This window comes from Octodon degus, unplaced genomic scaffold (genome assembly GCF_000260255.1).
Source record: "Octodon degus isolate 3935 unplaced genomic scaffold, OctDeg1.0 scaffold00057, whole genome shotgun sequence".
NCBI classification, from domain to species: domain Eukaryota; kingdom Metazoa; phylum Chordata; class Mammalia; order Rodentia; family Octodontidae; genus Octodon; species Octodon degus.
Genome location: NW_004524633.1, coordinates 5,071,760 through 5,095,981, shown reverse-complemented (window position 1 = coordinate 5,095,981; position 24,222 = coordinate 5,071,760). Strand labels below are relative to the sequence as shown.

At 47.5% G+C, this 24,222-nt stretch overlaps 1 protein-coding gene and 1 pseudogene across 5 annotated transcripts in view; one reads left to right on the top strand and one right to left on the bottom strand.

Annotated features, from left to right (window-relative positions):
• Positions 1-24,222, top strand: part of LOC101575050 — a 783,209-nt pseudogene that overhangs the window by 11,877 nt on the left and 747,110 nt on the right.
• Pde4b (phosphodiesterase 4B) overlaps positions 1-24,222 on the bottom strand; it is a 358,385-nt gene that overhangs the window by 2,837 nt on the left and 331,326 nt on the right. For 4 of the 5 annotated variants that reach the window (XM_004633976.3, XM_023718353.1, XM_023718352.1 and 1 more), the window contains 8 exons: positions 13,871-13,964; positions 8,240-8,415; positions 7,102-7,200; positions 6,802-6,966; positions 4,750-4,849; positions 2,948-3,102; positions 2,730-2,852; positions 1,714-1,896 (listed from right to left, as the gene is read on the bottom strand). In XM_004633976.3, coding sequence (XP_004634033.1) covers positions 1,714-1,896; positions 2,730-2,852; positions 2,948-3,102; positions 4,750-4,849; positions 6,802-6,966; positions 7,102-7,200; positions 8,240-8,415; positions 13,871-13,964 — 1,095 coding nt within the window. Of the gene's footprint in view, positions 1-1,713; positions 1,897-2,729; positions 2,853-2,947; positions 3,103-4,749; positions 4,850-6,801; positions 6,967-7,101; positions 7,201-8,239; positions 8,416-13,870; positions 13,965-14,552; positions 14,793-24,222 lie in introns of those variants that run through there. The other variant, XM_004633977.2, reaches the window with a different exon arrangement.

Here is a 24,222-nt window from a genome sequence, read left to right as displayed (position 1 = left end):
GGAGAGAGGGAGAGAGGGAGAGGGACAGGCAGAGGAAGAGGGACAGACTGAGGCTGATTTGCCCTCTGGTTCTTTCTTGGCCCTAACAAACAGGACTCACACTGAGGTTGGGCATCTCTGAGCTGCGCAGGTTATCAGAACTTGACTGTGATGGTCCAGACCTTCTTTCTCTCCCTTTTACCCCTTCACGTGTGTTTAATGGATTTGGGGGACATTTTCAAAGTGTTTCCTAGGGATCTGAAGGAATCTCAAGGTGGTAGAGAAGCCATTAGACTGCACACCTGCCATTGCTCCCCTTCCTCACCTGGCTCTGCTAAGCAAGGCCTAGGATGTTTTAGACAGGCCGCCCAGTTCACTTCCTAAGTCACGGTTAGAGAACCCTGCAAATCCTAAGAGCACCTAGAACAGACCTTTCTGAGCACTGAAACCAGGCACAGCTCAGCAGAGTCCAGCTGCAGAAAGCCCCAGGCTACGCATGCCGCCAGGCCATGGGCAGACCTGTCCATCGCCGCGACACAGAGCAGAGGGGGACCTCGGGGGCAGGGAGATGGGTAACACGCAGCTGCTGGGCTGGACCAAGACGACCGTTGCTGCCTTCCCTGGGCCCTGGCCCAGAACCTGCTTTCTCTACTTAGCATGACTTCTTAGGATTTCAAACAGAAGAGTGCACGGGACAGTGTGGGAAAGCACACCAGCCATCACGAAAGCAGAAAGCACTGCTGTCACTGGGCACAGGCGTCTTCCCTGTCACTCAGATCGTGGTCAGTCAAACCCCTATGGAGTGTGAGCTGGCCCTGGGAATGCAAGACCAGGCTCCATTTTGATAGCTGTTAGGCTTTGGATGAGTTTCATGGATATTAAACTTGGATCTCTAAGAAGCGACAAAAATGAATTGCGAGAGAACTGAATATTGATAGTAGAAATGCACGCACATTTAGGGTAGCAGGTATTTGCGGAATTAAGCTAGACAGTAAGGAAAAATCACTCCTAAGTGCTTGAGTTAAAGACTGTGGGCACCTTCTGACTGTATTCCATCAGGTACCTGGTACGGACTACTCATGTCCTAAAAGCACCATGTCAGTGACTGCTGATGCCTGCGTAGAGGCCATGCTCCACGCTACCCTGGAGGATACAGATCCTGCAGCTGTTGGTCTTCAGGGCTTTTCTGCAACCCAAACTCCCCAGAGCTTTCTCTCTTGTCTTCAGAACACACAGAATTTGGCCACAATCTGCACTTGCCAGAATCTTCCCTAAGGCGTAGAAGGCTGCCTTCGAGGGGGGCATGGGCAAGGCCTTAAATCACTCTGGAGGTAGTGGCAGTGTGCCTGGTAACGGGCAGAGGACCTCCGCAGGGTGCTGGGAGAAGGGTGAGGGGCTGAGCTCCTGGTGAGCGAGAGCTAGGAGGAGCGGGGAGACGAGGGGCAGTGCTCCACCAGCTGGCTCTGTGGAGTCTGGATGACTGTCTAAACAGCACGCAAGGGCCACAACCCCAACACCGGCGGCTTCTGATGCCCGCTTCAGCCCGCCCGCTGACCCTGAGCACAATGCGGAAGGCAGATGAGTCATGGGCAGCACACTTAGCCTGAAGCTGCTTCTTTACCAGTTCATGCATACAGATGTATGCTGCTGAGAGAAAGAACCAGGTAGAATTCTCCAGTTCCCCCGTCAGCAGGTTCATAAGAACTTTAATAAATCATTTTCGGGACACAGTACCTGGGACTTTTCCACAGAAGCTGTGTGCTTATCACACATCGGGCTGATCTCCATTCCCCTCTCCCGCTCTTTGTCTCCCTGCTGGAAGAACTCCTCCATGATGCGGTCTGTCCACTGTCGGTACAGCTCCAAGGACTTGGTGGGGTTGCTCAGGTCTGCACAGTGCACCATGTTGCGAAGGACCTGAAATCACCGAGTTCGGAAATCCTGTCAAGATCAGGTGTAAGGGGGCCTGCCCCTTAGCTCAGTTCTTTAAGTGGCTGCTTCAACAAAGCAGTCAGGCTCAGGTTGCTGTGGTTCAATCCCCACAACTCAAGCCAGCCAAACCTGCCCTGAAGGCATTCGGAGCCAAAAAAAAAAATCAGGTGTGAACACTACAGAACATCTCGTCCCTCTCGTCCCTCGTACTGTAGCCCAGAACTCAGGGACACTGGAGTTGCCCTGTAATTATGACGCACATGCCTCACAGAGCAGGGTTACCGTGGTTTGGAGAGGGGGAGCCGTTTACCACTGAATGGTCCCCAGAGGAGCATGTATCTTTGTAGATTGACGGTCTCTGAATTCTAATACCGAGGGAATGCTAGAGGTTAAATGCTGCTGTCATTTCCCTTCCTCCTCCGGAAGGAGTGCGAGGGATTACTAAACGAAGTCGGCTTCAGATTTCCCATTTATGGAAAGGAGAGATCAGGTGATGGCAGCTTGTGGAACAAAAACAGACTTCAGAAAACTCAAGTCGGAGGGATTTATATTCAAGCACGAGTGCTGCGGCCAACAGTCATGTATGCCCTGCTATAAGTAGATTTTGCCATTTATTTTTAGCACTAAGCAATTCAATAAATAGCTATGTTTTTTCCTCAGAAATTTGAGGAAAAACTTGCAAGTCCATTTTCCTAAGTTTGTTCTTAAAATAAGCTCAAAGCTGTTGCAGCGGCCTAGACCGCACGCCTAATGGAATTTATGCTTTTTTCAAAACGTCATTGGTTTGGCGTAGTGTGACACATAGTTCCATCACATACCTGAATGCGATCAGTGTAGTTGTCCAGGAGAAGAACGCCCGAGCTCGCGACTTTCTTGGTCTCCACCATGGTTTTCAGGTCGGCCAGCAGGCTCATGTGCTTGGACATGTCTGTTGCTAACACCTTGGGAAGAGACAAAGCGGAAGCTTGTTGGTAACTCCAGCGTGTGGGAGAGCACGGGCAAAGCTGAGCCCCAGCACGGCGGGCCGGCGTCTCACCATGTCGATCACCATCTTCCTGAGAGTCTGGCGCTGCCTCTTGGACAGGTTCTGGAAGATGTCACAGTGCTCCTCCTGCAGCAGCTTGAAGCCCACGGCGAGGTGATGGTTTTCCAGCACAGACTCGTCGTTGTACATCAAAGCAAGCTCGGAATCTAGCAAACAGGAGGACACACTGATGCCGCAGGAAAGATGCAATGAGAACCGCCCAGCCCGGACCCTGGCATCGCTTCAGCATGGAACCAAATCCAGATCTGTGCAAGAGGCGCCGGCCTCAGGGTGCTGCCTCTCAGAGCAGCAGACACAGATGGCAAGCGAGGACTAGCAACACTTCTAGAAGGTATTCCTGCTTCTGCTTTCTCTGCGGCTGAAAGAATATTGCCCCTTATAGTCCTTTCTCTCCTTTTACCCCTCAGGTGAAGAAACTGACATTAGGTAAAGCCGCCCCAAATAACTAAATCATTTTGATTGTAGCTTATGGTTTCCCTTATGTCTTCACCTGTTTTATGCTTCAGAAAAGAATGAAATGAAAATACAACTGAACTTGATCTCTTGCAGTAACATTTTCCAACCGTGTTCAGTTCCACATATGCTCCCTGAGGGCAACTGTGAGTTTCTGATTTTCAAAGAAGGTAATATGTTTGTGTAAAATTTTGTTTTTCTCAAATAATGTAGCTTTTTGAAACTTTCTATAAGTATGACAACTGGATGTTAATAATTTTTGGACAATGCTGACACTGAACTTTTTGTCTTCTGCCTCTCTACACCAGAAATTATGACACGCAGGTGCCTAGACATCTTCTGCTAGACAGCGCTCTGCTGCAAGCACCAGCATCCAACTCATGAAATCGCATTTCTCTTAATCAAGAATGCCAGCCCAGGGATGGCCATGTGCTCCTCCTTACGGTGCTGTTACTCACATCCCACTGCTTTAAGGCAGTGCTTGGATTTGGGCTGTTCAGAACGGGTGGCAGGCTCTCTGGAGCTACCTGAGGACTCTCCTGCTCCAAGGTGCCATCTGTAAAAGCACAATTGTACGAGCAGGCTTTCATATTCATATCTAAAGCAGAAAGATTACGTGCCTGCATGGAGCCAACTGGTCTACCCATGGATCCATTCACGTCCGCACACTAAGTCAATGGATACAACCTGTGCAGACAACAGCTGCCCAAAGTTTATGTTCTTTCCATAGAAGAAGGACATTTTTTACAAAAATGTCAGCAAGGATTCTCTTATGGCAAGCACCTCAAGCACTGTTTTAATATAACTGTCAGCACTCGATGTCAGTCATGACCACAACAGGATAGCCGCTACTCCCAACAGGAAAAAGTACTTGGATTTTCAAGACATAATTGAGAGTGAATTTTCTTAGTATAAGACTATACATTATAAGCTTGAGGAATATTTGAGTATTGCTTGGAGAGAGAGACACTAGCAAGTCACTGTGCTGTGTGGAAGAGCCCGGCACAAAACCTGAAGCCACTGGCATGTTATCACCAAGACTGGCTCCTTGCCTTACTATATAATTCTAAATCTGTCTTCCTTCCTTCCCTGTCACATTTTCCAAACTCTGAGTACTTTTCATGGCTTCCCACTGATCTTCTTCAAGTCCCCACGTAGCATAAACACTGCACTACATTGCCTGCTGGGACACGGCATCCAGGAAAGGCCTGAGCAGTTCAGCGGAATGGAAGGATTACCTCATTATTACCCTTGTTATTGTCCACAATGAAAACATTAGTAGGAAAAAAATGCGGTGAATCATACAGTTATCCATATGACTGAGCTAGTGGTGAACTCACTTGTGTTGATGAGGAACTGATTGGAGACTCCCGGATGATCAACGTCATGGATGGCAGCTGCAAAGATGGCAGCCAAGATTTCCAGATCTGTGAAGACCGCCTGTGAGGCAAGAGGAGGCCATTTAACTCCACACCCAATTGCCTTTCCCACCTGTTCAGTTTCATTTGAAAGTAGCGCATTTCAGTATTGCTGGGGGAGGGGTTGTTGATTTGTATGGTGGCTCAGTAGAGCAATTTAGTTAAGCATGGATTCCATTCATTGCCAGAAAGTCTCTGATGTGAAAAAGATGACATCAGAGCTGGTTATTACGTCAGGCTGAGGTCAGTAGCACAATGCATTATGCTGTGTGTGTGTGTGTTTGTGTGTGTGTATGTGTGAATGCCTGGTGTTTGTGTCTTGGAGCATAGTCGCTATGTAACACAAGTACACACAAGCCAAAGAAGCTCGTCAGACTAGCTCTGCTCTGAGATACGACAACCTTCATGCTCGGGCTTAGCAGCTTAGAGCTAACAGGCTGAATTCCACACTTACAAAATAAGTTACCAGTTACTTTTATCAACAAGCTAACCTCACAGCGTGGTCACAGTACTCGTATGTTCCCCCACGCAGCACATCTGCACAGCCTGCTTGCTATGGGCAGGGCGTGGGCCATTTCCCAGCTCTTTGGTGCCCTGTCGCCAAGGCTTCCGCCCCAGGATGCACAGTGATTTCAGCTGCGTATTGGGCCACCAGGCCAGGTAGCTCAACGGACTAAAGTGCCTGCGTGGGCAGATGCAGGGAGCAGGCTTCAGTCCCCGGCACACCATGCTGGCCCGCCCGTGGGGCACGCTGAGAAGGCGATTGAGACTGGGCGTGCTGGCGCGCGCGCCTGTAATCCCAGCGTTTGGGAGGCTGAAAACAGGAGGATCACTACGAGTCCGATCTCTGTAGTGAGACCCTTGCTAAATACATAAAAATAATAATAATAAACACCCTGCATATTTAGGAGCGCCAGATCATGGCTGACTGCAGGGCAGAAAATTCTTTTCTCATGCTGTGGTCCTTCACAGGCCAACTGTCTCTTCCAGAATGACCAGTCCCACCACTCCTGCGCATGTCACAGTCTCCTTTGTCTAAAGGCTTATGGCACTCACAGCCACGTTCTGACCATACCACGCGACCAGTAATACCAGATGGTGACAAACAGTGGTGCTCCACCGCGTGGACTCCCGAGGAGTGGCAAGCAACAGTTTCTTTCCTTCAGAGGACCAAAGGAAAGGATCCCTCGCTCTTCTCATTTTCCTAGTTTCTCCTACATTTCTCTTAGGATTCAGGGAAGCTAAGCCACAGAACTGTGCACAGGTGCCAGTGAAGGACTGTGCTGGCCCCTTCCTGCCGCAGGCCAGCACATCCTGGAACTACCTGGCCACCACTGCCACCCCCAGTGCACACTGGTCCACAGCACAGGCCACTGCAGCGGAAGGGGACATGGCCACCTCCTCAGATCCCGACTGGCTCCGCGGCACACTGCTGCTCTTTGCAACACTACTGATTCTTCTGCTCTAGATTTTCAGTTACTTTTCCTTTGACCTATAACATCCACCTGCTAAATTCCAACGAGAACAAGCCCACGGCTGCTTGTTCCTCACACAACAATACAAGCTACTTCATATTATATGTCTGTGAGGTTTCCACAGGCCAGATGGTGTTAGCAACTCCACAGCGTCCAGGCACGCTGAGGGGGCACAGAATTCCAGGCGCTGACCGAGACACTTGGATTCCTCATCAGCAATTCAATGAGGAATAAGGCATGGCTGCTGCTAATTAATAATTAAGTAATTTTTCAATTAGAAGAAAAAGAAAGGAAAGATTATTGGGTATTAGAAAGCAAAACAAGTAGATATGCTACCCATTTTAATAAATAACCCACCTGGCAGGTACTACACATAGCAAATAACAGATTACATATCTGGGGACAGCCAGGGAAATTATTTTTATAAATATGCGGTAAATTGCATGATGTCTTTCCATGAGGATGGGCAGGGAGGGAGAAAAAGACCATGACTACTCACGTCCAGGGCTGGCGTGGAGAGGAGAACGTGCGTGGACTGGGCGACATCGGCGGCGTGCAGGCTGTTGTGGTACGCCACATCAGAGTGGTAGTGGTCTTCCAAGGTCATCATGTAGGTCACAAACGTGTCAGATGAGATTTTGAATGTCTTTAGGAGATCTCTTTCCTGGGTGAGGAAATGGGTTATGAAACGAATAAGCAGGTGTTCAAAAGCAGAAGGCAGCAAAATGACAGAAATCAGCTAGGGTAGAGAAGAAGAGCCGGCTGTTGGGGTCACCAAGCCTGGTCCTCGGGGACTCACCTGGAAGATGGCGTACATGATGCAGGTGAGGGGCCGGTTGTGTGAGTATCCTGCCACATTGAAGATGTTAAGGCCCCACTTGTTCAGATCCTCTAGCTCCTAGGATCAAAAGTAGAGGAATTTAGGCATATGAATATTTTTACATTTACTGTCCAAGCTTTATGTTCTGCACACTGGTTGCCTAAATCACCACAGTATCCATTTAGATGTTTATGTTGCATGAAAATCTGAAAAGAGAGTGGCATAGAGAGTGGGAGACCCTCTTCATGACATCTACAAATTTCTGCACATCTTTTAAAAGTGAAAGTACGCATCCATTTATAACTTGTGTTGCTGACCTAGATTCGCCTCACATCAGCCAGCGCTGCTTTTGAAGGCAGCATGAGGAGCAGAGGGCACTCTGGCCTCCTCGCCCCACCTCTCCCTTGCAGCTCTCTGCCCCTCAGTGACAGCGAAGAAACGGGGTCAGAGAATGTCCTCTGCCTGTTGGTTACTAACACTGATGTCAGGTCAGAGAGACTCAGCTGCCACCCTGTGCAGAAATGAACCCTGATTTCATGCAAAGGATGCCAGTCATACATTATCTCCTAGGGCTCCTGGGCCGCAGGCAGACCTGGAAGAAAAGTCTTTCAGGCCTGGGGTGCAGGGTTATTCTAAGATGAGCAATTGAACAACTGCCCAGAGGCTTGGCCCATAGCTTAATCAACCTCCGGAAGGCAGCCCTAAAGGTTCTCAGCATCAGTGCAAACTCCTCTCCTCTGGCCAGGCTGTGAGGACCGCGAAAGGCACTGTGCGTGGCCCCTTCTAGGAGCTGGAAGGGGCTTCTGTGCCCTCCTCCACTACTGGGCTTTGAGCCCGGGGCCAGTGGGGTCCCTATCTCTCTCTCTTCTCTAGCCCTCCCAGCCACTGCAGGTCTTCCCACTGGTCCTTGGCACACAGTCCCCAAAATGTGGGACAAATCAGAGCTGCCAACTCAGGACAGAAAAGGGTCTTTCAGTAGAGAAAGAGGATCTTCAACCAGCAACTCCAGCAAAGGGCAAAGAGGCTCTGTCAGGATCTTTTTTATAAACTTTAGCCACAAAGCAAGGGCCCCTTCTGCTGTCCTGACACTCCAGGCACACAGCCCCAGCTCCCACACCTTGGCCAGGTGATCTTCGTTTTCTGTGTTGACTCCGAAGCGGGAGATGCTCGTGTTGTTCAGGCTTGAACTGTGCATCAGCTTCCTCACTCCGCTGATCTGTGTCATCAGCTGCTTCTTCTTCTTCTCCCTGTCTTTCTGGGTGGGGGAGGGGATCTCCACATCATTCTGCTTGTCTGCAACAGACCGAAAGGCATGTTGTTCAGCATGGCCACACGGCAGCGCGTACACGCTACATTTGCAACAAAGCTACGAGGAGCGGCGGGCTTTTGATCTTATGAAAGACTTTCACAGTATGGTCTTTCTGGACTTCTGACGTGAGGCTGCAAAGTAGGCAGGGGAAATATGATTCGCTGCTCATGCGATGGCCAAGTATACCGAGGTCTGAAAGAGTCAAGCGACCTGTCTAAGAAGTGGCACAATCTCGACTCAAGCCCAACACGCTTCTCAGCAGAACTCCGGAGAGCTGTGAGTTCAGGCTGGAATATCTACACTTACGCATGGCGCTTCCACCAAAGAGAATAATCTATATGTGTATGTAACAGCAAAAATATTCATCGAAACTCTATCAGTTAACCTCAGGTTTATAGCAATGAGCATCATGTTCTGTTCATTTTATTACATTTTTCCATCATTTTTTAATTTTAAAAATTCAGATGATGCTAGCTGAGGTTCAGCATAAGTGGGAAAAATAAATGGCTTGTATAATCCTCTGATAAGTGCCCTAAAACCTTGCTTTGTTATCATGTGAGGCTCAGAGAAAGACTGTACTTTCAGTTTGAGTTTATGCTGTATGTCTATTAATTCCTTTATTAAACGATAAGACCTCTCATTTATAATAGAAATTACATTTACTAATATATTTATGCTCATTAAGTATTTGTAGTCATTTCATTTAATATTTTTAAAAAGCTTGTTGCATCAAGGCAGCCACAGAGCTAGCAGCGGTGGAGGAAGTGTCTTTCTGTGAGCAGAAGCTGTCTTTCAGATGGCACTGTGAAAAATGCCAGCAGTCACCTGTCCTGTTTTGCTTCCCAGGTGACTTGTGGACTAAATGTCACCCTACGGCTGCACAGTGGAGGCAGCTCTCCAAAGTGCCCACATTTATCTCCGCTTGTAACAGTGACGATCAGACCAGAGACAACTCCTCCATTAGAAAATGACGTGCTTCCAGGAGGCTCGCTGAGATGGAGATGAGCAGGCTGCTGGGGACAAGGCCACAGCCACCTGCTGTTCCCAGGTCCTCTGCCTCCTGCGGATCTTTATCACAGCACGACCACCCCAGCTCCCCGTGGCCCTCGGCTTCAGAGCTGGAGCAGGGCTGTTTTCTATCCTTTGCAGCCCTGTGTGGTTTGCCATCAGCCTCTAGACTGTGGCTTTTGAGCAGGCAGGAAGGAATCTTAATCAGCTCAGTGAGTTTAGGGCTTTCCAGCCTAGTACTGCACCAGATGTACCCAGGAAACTTACGGGCCCCACCACCCTGCCCTACAAATCGGAAATTCTGCGAAGAGTCCCCTGGGATTTGGAGGAGGCCAGCCAGTGCTGGGAAGCAGTGGCAACTCCAGTCTCTCTGAAGTCAGCAACTGGCCCAACCTCGAAGGACAATGTAACAAATATTTATTTAACAAATATTTATTTCACAACGACTTTGTTCCAATGTTTTAACAGCACAGACCCTGGGCCCTGAGGCTTCCCTTCCAAGTCTCTTTCCTGCCATGTAATCTCCGGCATAGAAACTATCTACCATCTTGCTTGTGAAACTACTTTGCTTATGTCACTTGCCTCCTAGTAGTCACTACAATTTGCTCAGACAGAAGGCCATGAAAGCCGCGCCTTTCCCGGTCACCCTGGCTAAAGAGGCTGCTGGATACCCCTCCACCCCTGTGGGGAGAAGCACCTTTCTGGGGTTCCCAGCCCCACCCCCTTGTTTAATTAAAGCTTGCCAGCCCCAGAGAGGGAGGACAGCTGTGCCTCAGAGGCAGGCCCAGTGTCCCCATAGGCAAGCACCAGGACAGCTGGCTGGTAGCTTCCTGGCTCTGAATTTCCTGTTAAATGCTTAGCCAGCACATGTGGAAGTGGCCTGCGACTGGCTCAGTCACGAGGGACCCTCAGCAAATGGGCACTCACAGAGCTGCCAGAGTGCAGCAGGAAGCAGCGGGCCAGCATAAAGCAAGTGGGCACAGGCAGGGGCCACGTGTCGCAGGCGCCCTGTGCGCGCCATTCCTGAGGATCCATTCTTTCCTTGCTAGGTCCCAGCATCGCGTGATCGCAGAAATCCCTAACGCTTTTCCTCGCATCTTGAAAATCCTAAACTCTAGATTTTCAAATGCTTTATTTCTGTCTGTAAAATATTAGCCAAATTGCAATATAGCATATAAAATATTTTTTAATGTTCTTTCCACCTACATCGTTCTCTGTTGCCCTGATACTACACTTTGATTTCTGTTCACCCCAGCAACCCGGAAGCTGTCATCCGGCTCACCCGCGGGGTCCAGTCTATGGTCTGCCTTTCTCCCTGGCCAACTGGACACCATCTTTTTAGGTGAAAGCAACACAAGTTTCACAGATCCTTCCTTGGCTTAGGGGATTTTCTTCCTTCCTGAGTGACACTTTAACCCACAGTGACTTACCAAGGTACTACTTCTAAACTTGACTTCAACTGTAAGGTTATCATCTCAAATTAAACTGCTCACTGGGATGATGGCCAGGCTCTGAACTAAAGCCTTTCTAGAAACTGCTGATCAACCTTTTATTTTTCAGGTACAACATTCTTTTTTTTTTAAATTTTTTTTAAAAGGTCTACAGGGTGTTCAGGGTCTCACTACTAGATTGGACTCGTAGTGATCCACCTGTTTACAGCTCCCAAGTGCTGGGATTACAGGCACGTGCCACCATGCCCAGTCTCAATTGCCATCTCAGCACGCGCCAGGGGCGGGGCCGGCACAGCAGGCCTGGGGATTCAACTCCTGGCCCCTGAGCCTGCTTGCAGGCACTTTAATCTGCTGAGCTATTTTGCTGGCCTCAGGTCCAACATTCTCGATGCCTAAAGACCTTTTTCTTCTGCAAATAATGTGCATATTATTTAAATATGATTTTCTTCTGTACGTTCTGAACCCCTCATAGGACTGGCAGAGTGTCTAATTCCAGAAGTCGGGAAAGCTAAGTCCTAGTCGTGGCTTACATTGGCCAGGTGGCCTTGGTCAATTAGTTTATTCTTCTCACCCTCGATTTTCTTTCCTTTAGCGGGAGAGAAGTTTGTACCAAGAGCCTGGTCCTTCTGAGATCTGGCATTTTGTACAGAAGCCTCTGAGAGACTCCACAGCTCACAAGAGAGGACTCAGCATTCCAACCCCTGCCATTTAGAAACAGCTCTATTTGTATGTCTAACTTGTTTATTAAGATTGTCAAATTGGAAGCTGATGGCTCGCTATGCAGGGCGTCACAGTGAAATGACGAACTCGGATCATTTCAGAATCTTAGAGTTGAGACATAAATGCACCATCAGTGGCCTCACCTGTAAAATGGGAAGACTACGATCCAATTGTTTACATTTCTGTATTTGTCTAAGAACTGAAAAAATTCTGAGCTGCCTGTGTGGTCTGAATGGGGAAGTTTACCACACATGCTCATGGATGTATGTGCATGCACACACACATGTGCACACACAAGCACACAAGCACACATGCACACACAAGCACACACACGCACATATGCACACACATGTGCACACATGCACATGCACACACACACATACACACACACAATGCGCGCACACACACACACACAAGCACACACTACCCTCCAAATGCTAAGAGTACACAAGAACTGGGATTCTAAAAGCCTTTCTCAACAATTTGTTCTCGATAATCTAATCTTCACAATAAGAATAAGAAGCCAAACAATTGATTTCCTTTGGGATATGTGCCTAGGTAGCATGCAGAAAATTCAGGAATACACAGCTATCTGTTCCTGTGATATGCAATGTTGGGATTGAAAGCTTATCTTTATTGTCTTATCAGCTTCCCTCCTCCTTAGCCAGTGCTGATAATGAAGGTGAGTTAGAAAAACCCAAGGTGTCCATGTTGTCCTTGGTAGGTGGGTATTGGAGGAGACTGAGGATAAGAGGTTCTGACTGCTTAAGAAGGTCTTAGAGGCTTCCAGCCTCTTCTGCAGAGATGGCAAGCTCCAGTATTTTAAAATGTAACTTACAAGTAAATGAATTCTTGCACCCATTGACCTTATTCTTCTCTATTGTCAATAGCCTGTATGTGTTCCTAAAAGAGCCCCAGTTTATGGAACGCTCCCTAGAAGATTCTGCATTCAGAGGGGCAAAGGGGGAAGGATGGAGAAGAAAAGGATGAGTACGGAGTGGTTTCTGTTCGTTAGACCTGGCCACTCTGGGAGACAAGATGCACACAGAATTCCTCTTCTTTGTTCTCTGATAAAGGCTGTTGCGACTGCAGCTGGGGAAAAGCAAGAGTCGCAGCACTCAGGGGTAGACCTGCTTAGCAAGGCACAGGCTCGTCGCAGGCAAGGAGCGCGGTGAGCTTTGTGCCAGGCTGCCCAGAGAGAGCGCTGATCGATCTGCTGATGGCAGGAGCTGCTCAGTGTTGGAGACACAGAATTGATTCTTAAGAATAAAACCAGAAGAGGCGTGCACTTCCACAAGCGTCAAGGCAAACGCCACTGATTTAATGATATGGGGCTATGCCAAGAAAAGAGGGTGTGAGTCTCAGCTGTAAGAATGGGTCATTTCCTTGGAAATGGAATTCTATAAACAAGCATAAGTTAGCGGCCAACAGAACTGGACTCTAAGTGCTGCTCATGCACATTGAGTACAGCGCTGCAGATGCTGTGGCCGGATTACATTAAAATAGTCCAACTCGGCTCACTGTACAAATGCATTGCCTTTACGCCTGAGATCAGACATTCCCAGCATCAAAAAAGATTCACCGCAGTGACTGGGAGCCTTCATGCAACCCTTTTTGTCCGGGTCCTGTGTTAAGTATTAGCAATGTAAGAACAGAGGACACTGGTGGATTAGATTGGGAAGACAAAGACTTAGCTTAGTGAACACCAAGCCTTTTAAAGGCATGAAAATTCTCTCTTTCTTTCACGACTGTCCTTATGAAAAAACTTAGCAAAGAAATAGTCCAATCACTTCCAAAGCATGTTCTGCTGGACCCACTGTGGAGTTGTTGCTCCTGTCAGAACACCCTAGAGGAAAGCTTTTCCCAGAGCCTCGCTACTGGAAGACTGAGGCTGTCTGACAGGAGCTAAGGGGGCTGTAGCTACCAGTGCTTCACAGCTAGCTCTGCCCTCTACTGTGGAGGTCTTGGCAGAGAAGGAGGCGGGCGGGAAAGGCACAGATACTTGTGGTCATATAAGTACAATTAGCCTGTAATAACCTTCTGCCTTGAATATGTTTTAAATTTTTTTTATTAAAGGAAACATCTTTATGATTGCTTTTTCTTTTAAAAGATTACCTTAAATTCTTATTTTAAATAGATATATTTTTCTATGACCTAAACCCATTCCAAACTGACAAGGGATTCCTTTCATGGGTCAAGGAATTTCCCTTTGAAAAAGGCTAGAAATGCGATTACAGGTTTTGCTCGATTGGTATCTTACCTAAGAAAGTATTTGAAATGTATTCAGACACTTGGTTCCCAGACCGGCTCATCTCCGAGAGATGTGTCAGCTCCCGGTTCAGCATTCTTTTGAACTGTTTTTTGGGGGGAAAAAAATGCATTAGCTACCTTTAAAAACAGAGAAAATGGTCACTGTTAGCGTTTTCAACCTTACTTTCTAGGAATCAGGAGACGTCAGATAGATGGTATCGGTTCTGCAGAACCTAGCACCCTTTCCTTTGACGCTATGTGGACACCACTTTAGGAAAGGTCTTCTTAAGATTTCTTAGAACTGACACCTGATTTCTTCTCAAGACATAAAAAAGGAATTTAAAAACCACTGTAGTTTAAAAACGTAACTATTTTTTAAATTACATTTATTGGGACCTGACTTGGAAATTTAATTTAGGTTAATAAGCTTTTTAGTGAGAGGTGATGAAATGAGAAGCTAAAGGAAAAATTAAAGAAAGAAATCACCCGGTAAAATACAGGGTTGCCTGAGAGTACTTCATCAAGCTCATCACAGTCTACCGAAACACGACCAACGCGACATGCCCTGCTTCAGAGTCAGAGCCCCATGGGCTCCGCGGAGCGCGCACAGATTAGATCTTCAGCCACGTCTCTTCACAGAAAGGAAGATGCTGGCATGCTGGGGGACACAGAACGCAACCAAACAGACCCACCTTGATGTACCCCCAAGACACAGATAGCAAATAGTTCGCCTCGGGCATTTTGGACGCTCTTTGTGCCACAATCCACCAATGTCTCTGAAAGAATTCAGTTTGGAGAGAGTGGTCCGAAATGCTCAGGAAAGCCCTGCGGATTCCGTGGTGCGATAACCAAAGCTTAGAGGAGACAGAGCCTCCAGGACCGAAGGCATCCCCTGGCGGAGACAAAGCCCTTCTTCGCACTCTCTTCTCGCAGGAAGCCTGCGCTCGCGCTTACTTCTTGGCAGAGAAGAATGAGATCAGGTCTCTCGGAGGAGCGCCGCCGGGGACGCACCCTGCTAGCTGCACCGAGCCTGCAGCGCTGCAGACAGTCCCTGTGGCCGGAGGGGCTTCCTCCCTCAGGAGCCCCGCTCCGCCCCCCGCCAGGAGCGCGCGATTCTGCTCCCAGCAGGGGAAGCACAGCCATCTTCTAAAAAGGAGAAGATTGGAATGGAGGAAGCCCCATGAATATTTAAGGAAATCTGCAGTCCTGCCCTCCACGGCTGCTGCAAGCTGCTGCTTAACCCTCTCTCTCCCTGCAGCCGGCCGGCTCCCTGCTGACGGACAGACGCAGCACAGCGGCACCGAAGGCGCGTGGCATTCATTCCCTTTCTGAACATCGTTTTAAAAGTGTCGAAGGTTAGCACCAAAGCCGGCTGCAGGCGAGGCAGCCACAACATTTCTGTTTTAATTGTAGCTTTTTTGGAGGGTTATTTGCCCGTCGACGGTCTACGGGCACTTTCAGCCTCTTTTTAGAATGAAATGGAAGTGGAAAGGATGAGTATGTTTCATAACGTAGTTCGTGGCCATGTGCAATCTGCTGCACCCCATCAGCTCATTAATATGCCTATTGGACTGCACTGGACAAACGGACCAAATTCATTTAACCTTCCGACCTAGCCTAAAGTGTGTTAGGAAACACAAATTGTCATTCTCCGAATGAATGATGGATGGTATTATGGGGTTATGGGTGGCGATGCCTACTTGGTAGTTTAGTATTACATCATCCTATTCATGTTGGAAATATTTAGGAGTTAAGTCCATTTTATGTCACTTTCCCAATCTAGGGCAAGCTGAAAAGGTCACTCCTTTCCTGCATGTAGTCCCTGCTGCCCTTTTCTCCTCGCACAGTGCTGAGGCACAGACAAAAAACAATCTGGGAATGCCCCCTAAGGCAGGGCTCCCTGCCGTTCTGCCCTGCCTCCCTAGGTTCCTGCACAGCTCCTGCAGGCAGGAGCATAGTGCCAGTCACAGCAACAGCCTTCTTGGGGACTGGCTAGGCACCCCACCCAAGGGCCATTCTGCACTGACACCCCAGACCTGCGCCGTCCGCTCCTGCTCCCAGAGTCCCGGTCATGCCAGGTGAAGTCAATGCAACCAGCACTGATACCTGCAGGCGCCCTGTGTCATGCGTGGCCTTCACCGAGGCCCCTTCGCCCTCTTTCTGGGGAACTCGGATCACGCACCTGATGTTTTCCCATGAAACGATGTTTGTAACCACCACCAGGCATCTCTGTGGCAGGCGTGCCAGCCAGGGTCCACTGCCTACTGAACTTCTGTGCCACGGAGCCTCCTGCATAAATCTCACCTTAGTAATTCCTTTTCTAATTCCAGGCTCTATTCCAACCACCTCTCCTCTTTACTTATGCTGAAAACTTATGAGCAGAAAGAGGTTTATAGTTCTGCCTGGTCTGCTGAATTGTAGTCGAGAAGCAAGCTTCTCTTGGAACACTAAAAAGAATCTTGCAGAAAGTATAGAGATAGATGATTTTTACCATAATTTTTGTCTGCCCCAGTCTTAGCCAAGGGTAACATCAAAACAATTTCTTTTTTGTTTTGTTTCTTTCAGTGTTGCTGAAATACTTAGGGGTATTTTGGAGTCACTTTTGTACTAACTCAATATTGATGTTGTATCATATACTCAGCAATCATTTATTGAATACCTGAAAGGGGCAGGCCAAGCAGTGAAGACCTAGCAGTTAGAGAATGAAAAAGCCAGCAAAAACTCCACATGCACTAAAATAGCTGTCTTGCAGAAACAAACCTACTAGGGTGCATGGGCTGACTATGACAGTTAACAGCCTGCAGATGGTGGGGACATTTCTGTTATCCACATTGGCACTTAAGCTGAGAAGACAGCAACAGGTAGAAATGGAACCAGACTAGAAGAAGTAGGCATTCCCCCTTTTCTTTTCATTCTGTAGGTTCCTATTGCAGGAGGCACCTAGGCCAGATGTTGCCAACCAGTCCCAACAGGGAAACAGAAGGATGACTCTCAGAGCCAGGACTCAGTGAACCACTCTCCTTTCCTCTCTTCCGAATCAAGAATGCAGAAGGGGTTCATGTGCTCATTAAGCAGTTAACCGAAGAATATCACCTTCCGTATTCCCATGAATACACAAATTCTCCTTATGAGACTTTGGCAAGGACATGGTGCTGCCATCAGAAAACAAAGTCATCTTCAGGCAACCTTAGGACACACAGCATGAACAAGTCCGCAAACAGAGGTCACTCAGTGTCAGCCGCCACCCCAGCCTTTCCAGCGTTGCTTAGCAACAACTCTTGGTTTTCCTCCTGTTTGTAACCGCACTGACTAAGGCAATCATTGCTCTCATCAAAAAACACTTATGAAGGGCCCACTTATGTTGGGCTCAGTACAAAGTAAGAGGGGAGCACACATGGTCTTCAAGGGCCAGACAAGGAGTGTCTTGACGTTCTAAGTGGGGTAGCATCCCATCAGTGTGGTGAGGGCCGGCTGCGGGAGCAGACACATCAAAGAGTGGAACACATGCGACATGTGTTTGAGGCCCCAGCCGAGGGGAAGGCTGCGAAGCTCAGCGGCTCTGGGCTGGTGGCGTCTGACTCCCAGATGGGGTCTGTGGTGGAGAGCTAGGCACAGCCCTGCTGCCTCAGACAGCCACATCACTCACCCTCACATCTTACCAAGGGTCTTGCGAGGCCACTTCCCTTTGCCTAGGTGGGTGCAGGTGGGGCATGATCTTAGGGTCTCGGCCTCTCAGCCCTAAACTTTCACGATCCTAGGATAACCCTTGTGTCAGCTTCCTGAAATTTGGGTGCATTATTTACTAGCAAACAATACTTCCCTGAAAAGAAAACTGCTTTTATACCACAGAAAAAAGCAAAAGGTACAAAATGCTTCAGCCAGCAGGAGTAAGTCACCAACGGAGGCAGATAGGACTTAGCGCATTTCAGGATTGCACAGTCTGAGACGCTTGGAGTCTCCCTGTGTATTTATCAAGCTAAGGGTTTAGCCCAGATAGGAGGGCACAATGGGTCCTGATTAATCTGTGCCCCAAAGAGCTGTGAGGCTGGGAGAGAACGCACACTGTTTCCTTCGTCAGGTGCATCCGAGAAGTCCATAAGCATGAGCTTGCTCTTGCAAAGATACATGGGTCTCCAGTGTAAGTGTGTGAAGATTCTACTTTTCTTTAAGAATCAGTCTTCACAAGAAAACCCTGTTAGAGCTTAGAAATAATGTCTGCGGAGGAAATGGCCAAAGCTCCTTTTCAACACAGACAGGCAACGTTCGTGAATGAACCCTTATGACACAAATCTCGCCAACGCCTCCCTGAACACCCAATGCTTGATTTGCAACACGTTTGGAAAAGCGCACTTCGTTTTTGCAAAAGGAAAAAGGTATCATTTTCTATACAAAGGATTGAGCACTATTTATCTGTATATATCTTTTCTATAAAAGTCATCTGCGATTTTTTAAAATAGGCTGCCTTTAGGAGTCAGACATGACTGAATGCACGTAGTAAGCAGCAGTTACGCTTGATGTGACTACCTCACGGGGGCGCCGCTCTCTGTTGAGTTTCAACACTGTCTGCAGATGTTGGCTTCTTCTAGAGCTAATTTCCATGAAGCGATAAAATGTTATCATTTCTCCACATTTCTCTTTGCAGAGCAGTTAAAGGCTGTGCGAAGATCCTCAGGCATAGCCGGATGAGGAGAGCGTGCGCCCGTCTCCTGGAGGGAATACGGCAGTGACCCAAACCTTTATGAATCTGGTATTCGGGGTTTTTGCATTTTCCAGAGTAAGCGATCCAGAGGGGAAATAACCTAAGGATCTGATCTCAAGAGTACCGAAGAGCTGCTCTTCAGGCTAATCTAGGTTCGCGAGGCGAGGAGCCTCCTAAGTGGCCAAAGAGAATCTGTCGAAGACTAGCTAATGCAGCAACCCACGTCTTCCCAGTGACAACCTCTTCATGAAGTCAGTCAGAGAAAATGGTAAGGGCGGGGAAAAAAAGGTGCCAAAGAGAGGAAGACAGCCCCGCAGAGACTCCTGTGGGTGGCCATCTACGTCGGAGCCCAGCTGTGAGACAGGCGCCTTACTGTGTGGGATCTTCCTGTTTTTGCAGTATGAAACAACTGCCGAAGTCATTAAAGTCACAATGACTTTATTAGGGACTAACTTTTGACTCACATTTCATACCCTGTTAGTCATAACTCTTTATAAGAATTCCCGAGCAGGAGGAAAGCGAAGGGGTTGAAAATTACTCCCCAAAGTCACAATATGCTGGTAGTGGCAGAAAGAAGTTGAAACTGGTGGCATGCGACAGTGAGAAATGATTACAGGCAGAGCTTGTCTGTCTTCACCCTCCAGCTAACCACATGCATAATTTCGCATGGGATGCCTTCCTTTCTTGGCACTCAGTTTGTTTAGCTACGGGTTCAGTTTCTTCAGTTGGGAAATGGCTGATTTCTGAGGTCTCTTTTGGTTAAAAATTTTTTGCATCTTCTACAGGAAGACATGAAGTCCAAAGAAATGACCTCCAATTCCTAAGCGTCTGCACTTTCTTTTGCAAATTTGAGACCTCAGTAAGGTTTAGCAAGTGTAGCAAGACTCTGCTTCCAAATAAAAGGTAAATAAATGAATTCAGGGGAATGTAGCTCAGTGGCAGAGAATCCCTGGGTTTGAGCTCCACTATCACAATGAATGAAAAAGAAGCAAAAGAAAAAATGGAACGTGGAGATAGAAGACCTCCTCTACGACCTCCAGGGAAACTCGGAATTCCCCGCGTTGGGTCGCCTGCTCTTGTGCATCTCGCTCGTCCCTCCTTCCTGTCTTCCCTAGAAACTCTGCTGTGAGGGCAGGTTTCCCTTATTTGAGACGCAAATGAAATTGAGTAGAGCAGCTCGGTGGCCAGGACGGCCACGTCATCGCCTATTAACATGGACTCAGCTAGAGCCTGCGGGTCCCAGAGGGGCTGCCCTGGCACTCGAGTTCTATGGAGGATGTCAGGGACCACAGCTGGACCAGCCCGGAAGGAAACACCTCTGACCATGCTGGCCCAGAGGGGCTGCTCTTCTCAGCTGCCAGTGATGTCTTGACCACCATAAATAAATGTTTAATGGCCACAAGATATTGGCACTTATGATGAGGCAAGGCTGGAATGAATTCTATTTACTGGATTGAAGACAAAGATTTTCTCCAGGGAGGTGTGGTAAGGGCCAGCCAGATAGCTCAGTGGACTAAAGCATCTGCTTAGGCAGTGCAGCAGCTGGGGTTCAATCCTGGGGCACAATCCTGGGGCATGCTGAGACAGTGATTAAGACTGGGCATGATGGCACATACCTATAATCCCAGCGCTTGGGAGGCTGAAAGCAGGAGGATCACTACGAGTCCAATCTATGTAGTGAGACCCTGTATAGTCCCTATAGACCCTGTACTAAATGCAAAAAGCAAAAAAAGCAATAAATAAATAAATAAATAAATAAATAAATGGAGGTGTGGAGAGTAAACGTGGAAGAGATCTTCAGAATTTTAGTTCAGAGAACTGAAAAAAATAGTGACGACAACTGTCATACAACTTGAGGCTAGCTCCTAACTAGCCCTCAACATCTTTAGGGATTTCTTCCTTCCTCTCTATCCCCTTTGCTGCCCACTTTTTCTTAGAAATTCCAAACACATTTTAAGAGGAGATATAACACACATTAGTAGAACTCTAAAATAAGAGTTTTCTTAGGCCCATAGCAATTCCTATAAGAACATCAGTAGCAAATTCTCATGACCCAACGTTCCCTGAATTTGGGAGGTTGCAGCAGCAACATAACTGAATAGACAGATGCCACCTAATAATTAATGCCTAAAGCTGGATATATTTGCTGCATTTTACATTTTAAAAACTATATCTAATATTTTTAATGTATTTATATGCCATAACGCAGCAAATATAATTTCCATATAAGCAGGATTGTCAGATTCAACAATGAAAAATCAGGAGACTCAATTAGATTCAAAATTCAAATTGTTTTTCCATTACTGGGGATTGAGCCTACGGTCTTCACATTGAGCTACATTCATAGCCCAGCTTTTCTACTTTTATCTTGAGACAGGAACTCACAAAGTCGTTAAATTATCTAGGCAGGACTGAGACTTGAGATCCTCCTGACTCAGCCTCTCACAGAGCTGAGATTGCAGGGCTGCATTTCCACGCCCAACCAAAATTTTCTTTAGCATATATGTATGTTACAGATCTTATCCATCCACCTATACCATAAAGAGATCCAAAATCTACACTCATCAGAAAGTGTCAAGTTTAGAGGCATCATATAGTATATTTAGAGGATTAAAATTTTTCACTTATTTCAATGAAGGCTTTTCCTTTTGAGAAACTCAAGATTCACATCAGTTCTTGGCACCTGCCAAGAAGGTTTTGTTTACCTCACTGTTCCCCTTTAAGTTGTATGTTTAGAGAAAGTACAAAACATGGGATTTTGGCGGATTTGGACTCCTGGCATGATAAATGCAGCAGAAGGCCCTTTTTAACTGATGGTCTTTATCATTGTAGCAACTGAGAAAAATCAAATCATCAGGGTGCATCAGTAATCGCTGGCCTGCTTTTCCACTGGCGCCTTCCCGGGTTCTGCACGGGGCCTGTGCTGGCGTTTACAGCAGGCTTCAGAGTGAGCTCTCGGGCCCAGGACAGGAGTGCTGCTCCAGGGCACACAGCCAAGGCCCCTCTGGAGCTTCCTGTCCCCGAATCAGGTCCGACCCACGCACCTCCAGTCTGGAGTCCCCTCCTGACCCGTGGAAAACAAGCCCTGTGCTTTGGGACCTTCACACTGGCTGTGAAGGCCGTCGCCAAGACAGGAAGCCTTCACTCCAGTAGACTTATTTTCATGACCTATAAACACGATCATGATTCTTTGGAAGAACTGATTTCCACTTTCAGTCTATAATATCTCTTGGGTTATTTTAAATTCTGCTTTATAAAAATTCCCAATATTTTTCACTTACAAAAGTCTACCATAGCTTGCATTTGAGATTACAGTCTGTTCTCTGCCCCCTTAAGGGGAACAAATAGCATGTAAGGTGTTTAATATTAATTGCATTGATTTACATACAGGCTGTTTAATATTAATTATATTCATTTCAGCTGGTGACTTTAACATACTCCTTGACATAAAAAGACTGGGGGGGGTGGTTAGATCTGCTCTAGGAGTCACTGCCCCTGGGTTAGCGCTTTCTTGGCGCTGGGTATTCCAACGCAGTGGCAACCTTCCAGGTCAGATCTAGACCCTTATGCATGGGAACTGTGCAGAATTGGCCACTGGTTGGAGGTTTGAACAGACTTGTGAATCATAAAGGATGAAAATAGCAATCTAAATAATTTTATTTTGTAAACCAATACAGAGAAACTTGCTCTGCAGTTTGGTTTTCCTTCTGTAGCTGCCATAACTAAGAAGGGACAGATGCTGCTGGATGGCTCCATACCACGGAGGCGCAGGTTCAGTAGGTCCACGGCAGCCTCAGACACAATGTTCTATCAGGCTGCGTGTGCGCTGCTTGGGTTGCGCTCTCTGGGGCTGAGCACACATCACAGCACCACGGCATGGGCACACTGTGTCTCAATCCCCCCGAGTGTATTCTTAGCCCAAGAAACTGCACATCGAGCTCTCAGAGGCTGTTCCCATCATTACAGTGGGAAAACCAGAAATCATGTGCATAGGGTAGGTCAGGGGTTTGAGAGCTTGTAGCTGCTCTTTGCTTCACAGGATTTAGGCTGGAAGTGAGGTTGTGTCTCTGAATTTCAAGAGAATCTGAGCTCGTGGTACCTGTCTGACTGTGGAGTTTCTTGTGGGTGGAGGTTCTGAACGATTCTGTGGCCTTTAAACTTTTCGTGTTGACAGTAGCTTATATAATTAACTAGAGAATTTCCACAATATGCTGCTGCAGATGTGATGCAGAGCATGTCATATAGATTATGTGACACAGGCGTTACTCATAGGACTGCAGGCTTGATGGCTGACATTTAGATTATTCATTGTCTAAGGAGGGTAAACCAGAATGGCTAGAAAGACAGATGCAACACGTCAAGTGAAAACCCCAACTCAAAGGACCTTGCACGGTGGGGCCGGGGGAGCTTCATCCTTGGCTTAGCCAATTACTTCAAATTAGGAGACTTTAGGCCTTCTCCCAGGCCATGAGTAACCACAGGCTGCCTGGCATAAGGAGAACTGCACCAAGTATGTGATTTGGTCGGATTTTCACAGTGGAAATTGATCCTGGAACAGGTGTGGATTGATTGAACAGGCGGCACAGGGAAGAGGTAGCTCCCCAACATCCGGGGCGGAGACCACGAACACCCACTGGCTTCTGCACAGCCCTCCACCCTGGAAGCGCGTAGCTGCCACCCTCTGGGGGCAACCTGAGGAAGTGCTGTGGCCCAGCAAGGGGTTCTCCCCAGGCCTAACAATCTAAGCTGGAATTAGGTGCGGTGTCACCCATTGCACTCCCAACAGGAAAGAGGATTCCTGGGTTCTAGTGGGTTTTCTACTCCTCACATATTTGGTTCTAGGCAAATTAGCTGGTTTCTGAATCTCGGACAATGTTTACAGAAGTGTTTATTAAATTAAAGAAGTGTTTTATTAAATTAAATGATTGCCTGCCACGTACCTAGAGCTAATCTCAAGGCTTGAGTGTACAACATGAACATGGCAGACACAGTATAAAGTGCCCAACACCTTCATATTCTAATGAGTGAAAACCAAGCTTCAAAACTGAAAAGAAAAGCCATAAATTGTTATACACACAATCTGCTGAGATGAGTAACCAGGGGGGATCCACCTAGACAGATGAAATTGACAAGGGTCCTGGATGACAATAAGCTCCACATTCTAGGATTATATGTTTTGCTACAATATTATACAAGGATACAGTAAATTACCCTGTAAATTTTCTTTTAGTTTTAATTTTTAAATCATTGAATTTTGAGACAAAGAGAGGAACATTTGACTCAAAGCCTCGAGATTTACCTAAGGAGTTCACCAACATTTTTTCTTTTGGTGGCAGTGAGGATTGAGTGTCGGGGCTTTGCACTGAGCTGCATTGTTGGCCCTGTTTTTATGTTTTATTCTGAGACGTGCGAAGTGGCCAGATTTGCTCAGTTGGGTTGGGACTTGCAGTCCTCCTGCCTCAGCCTCCTAGGGTGCTGGGATGGCTGGCATGCACCAGCACATCTGTCTTGAATGTCGGTTTTGCATCTGATGGGGGGATTGCAGAAGACTTGCTGGGGTGAGCACCCCTGAGCTCGCAGGTGGAAGCCCACGACAGAAGTGCTCTTCTGCTGTTTCCTCACCGTGCTGTGCTGCACATGGCCACATGTGGACAGCAAGAGCC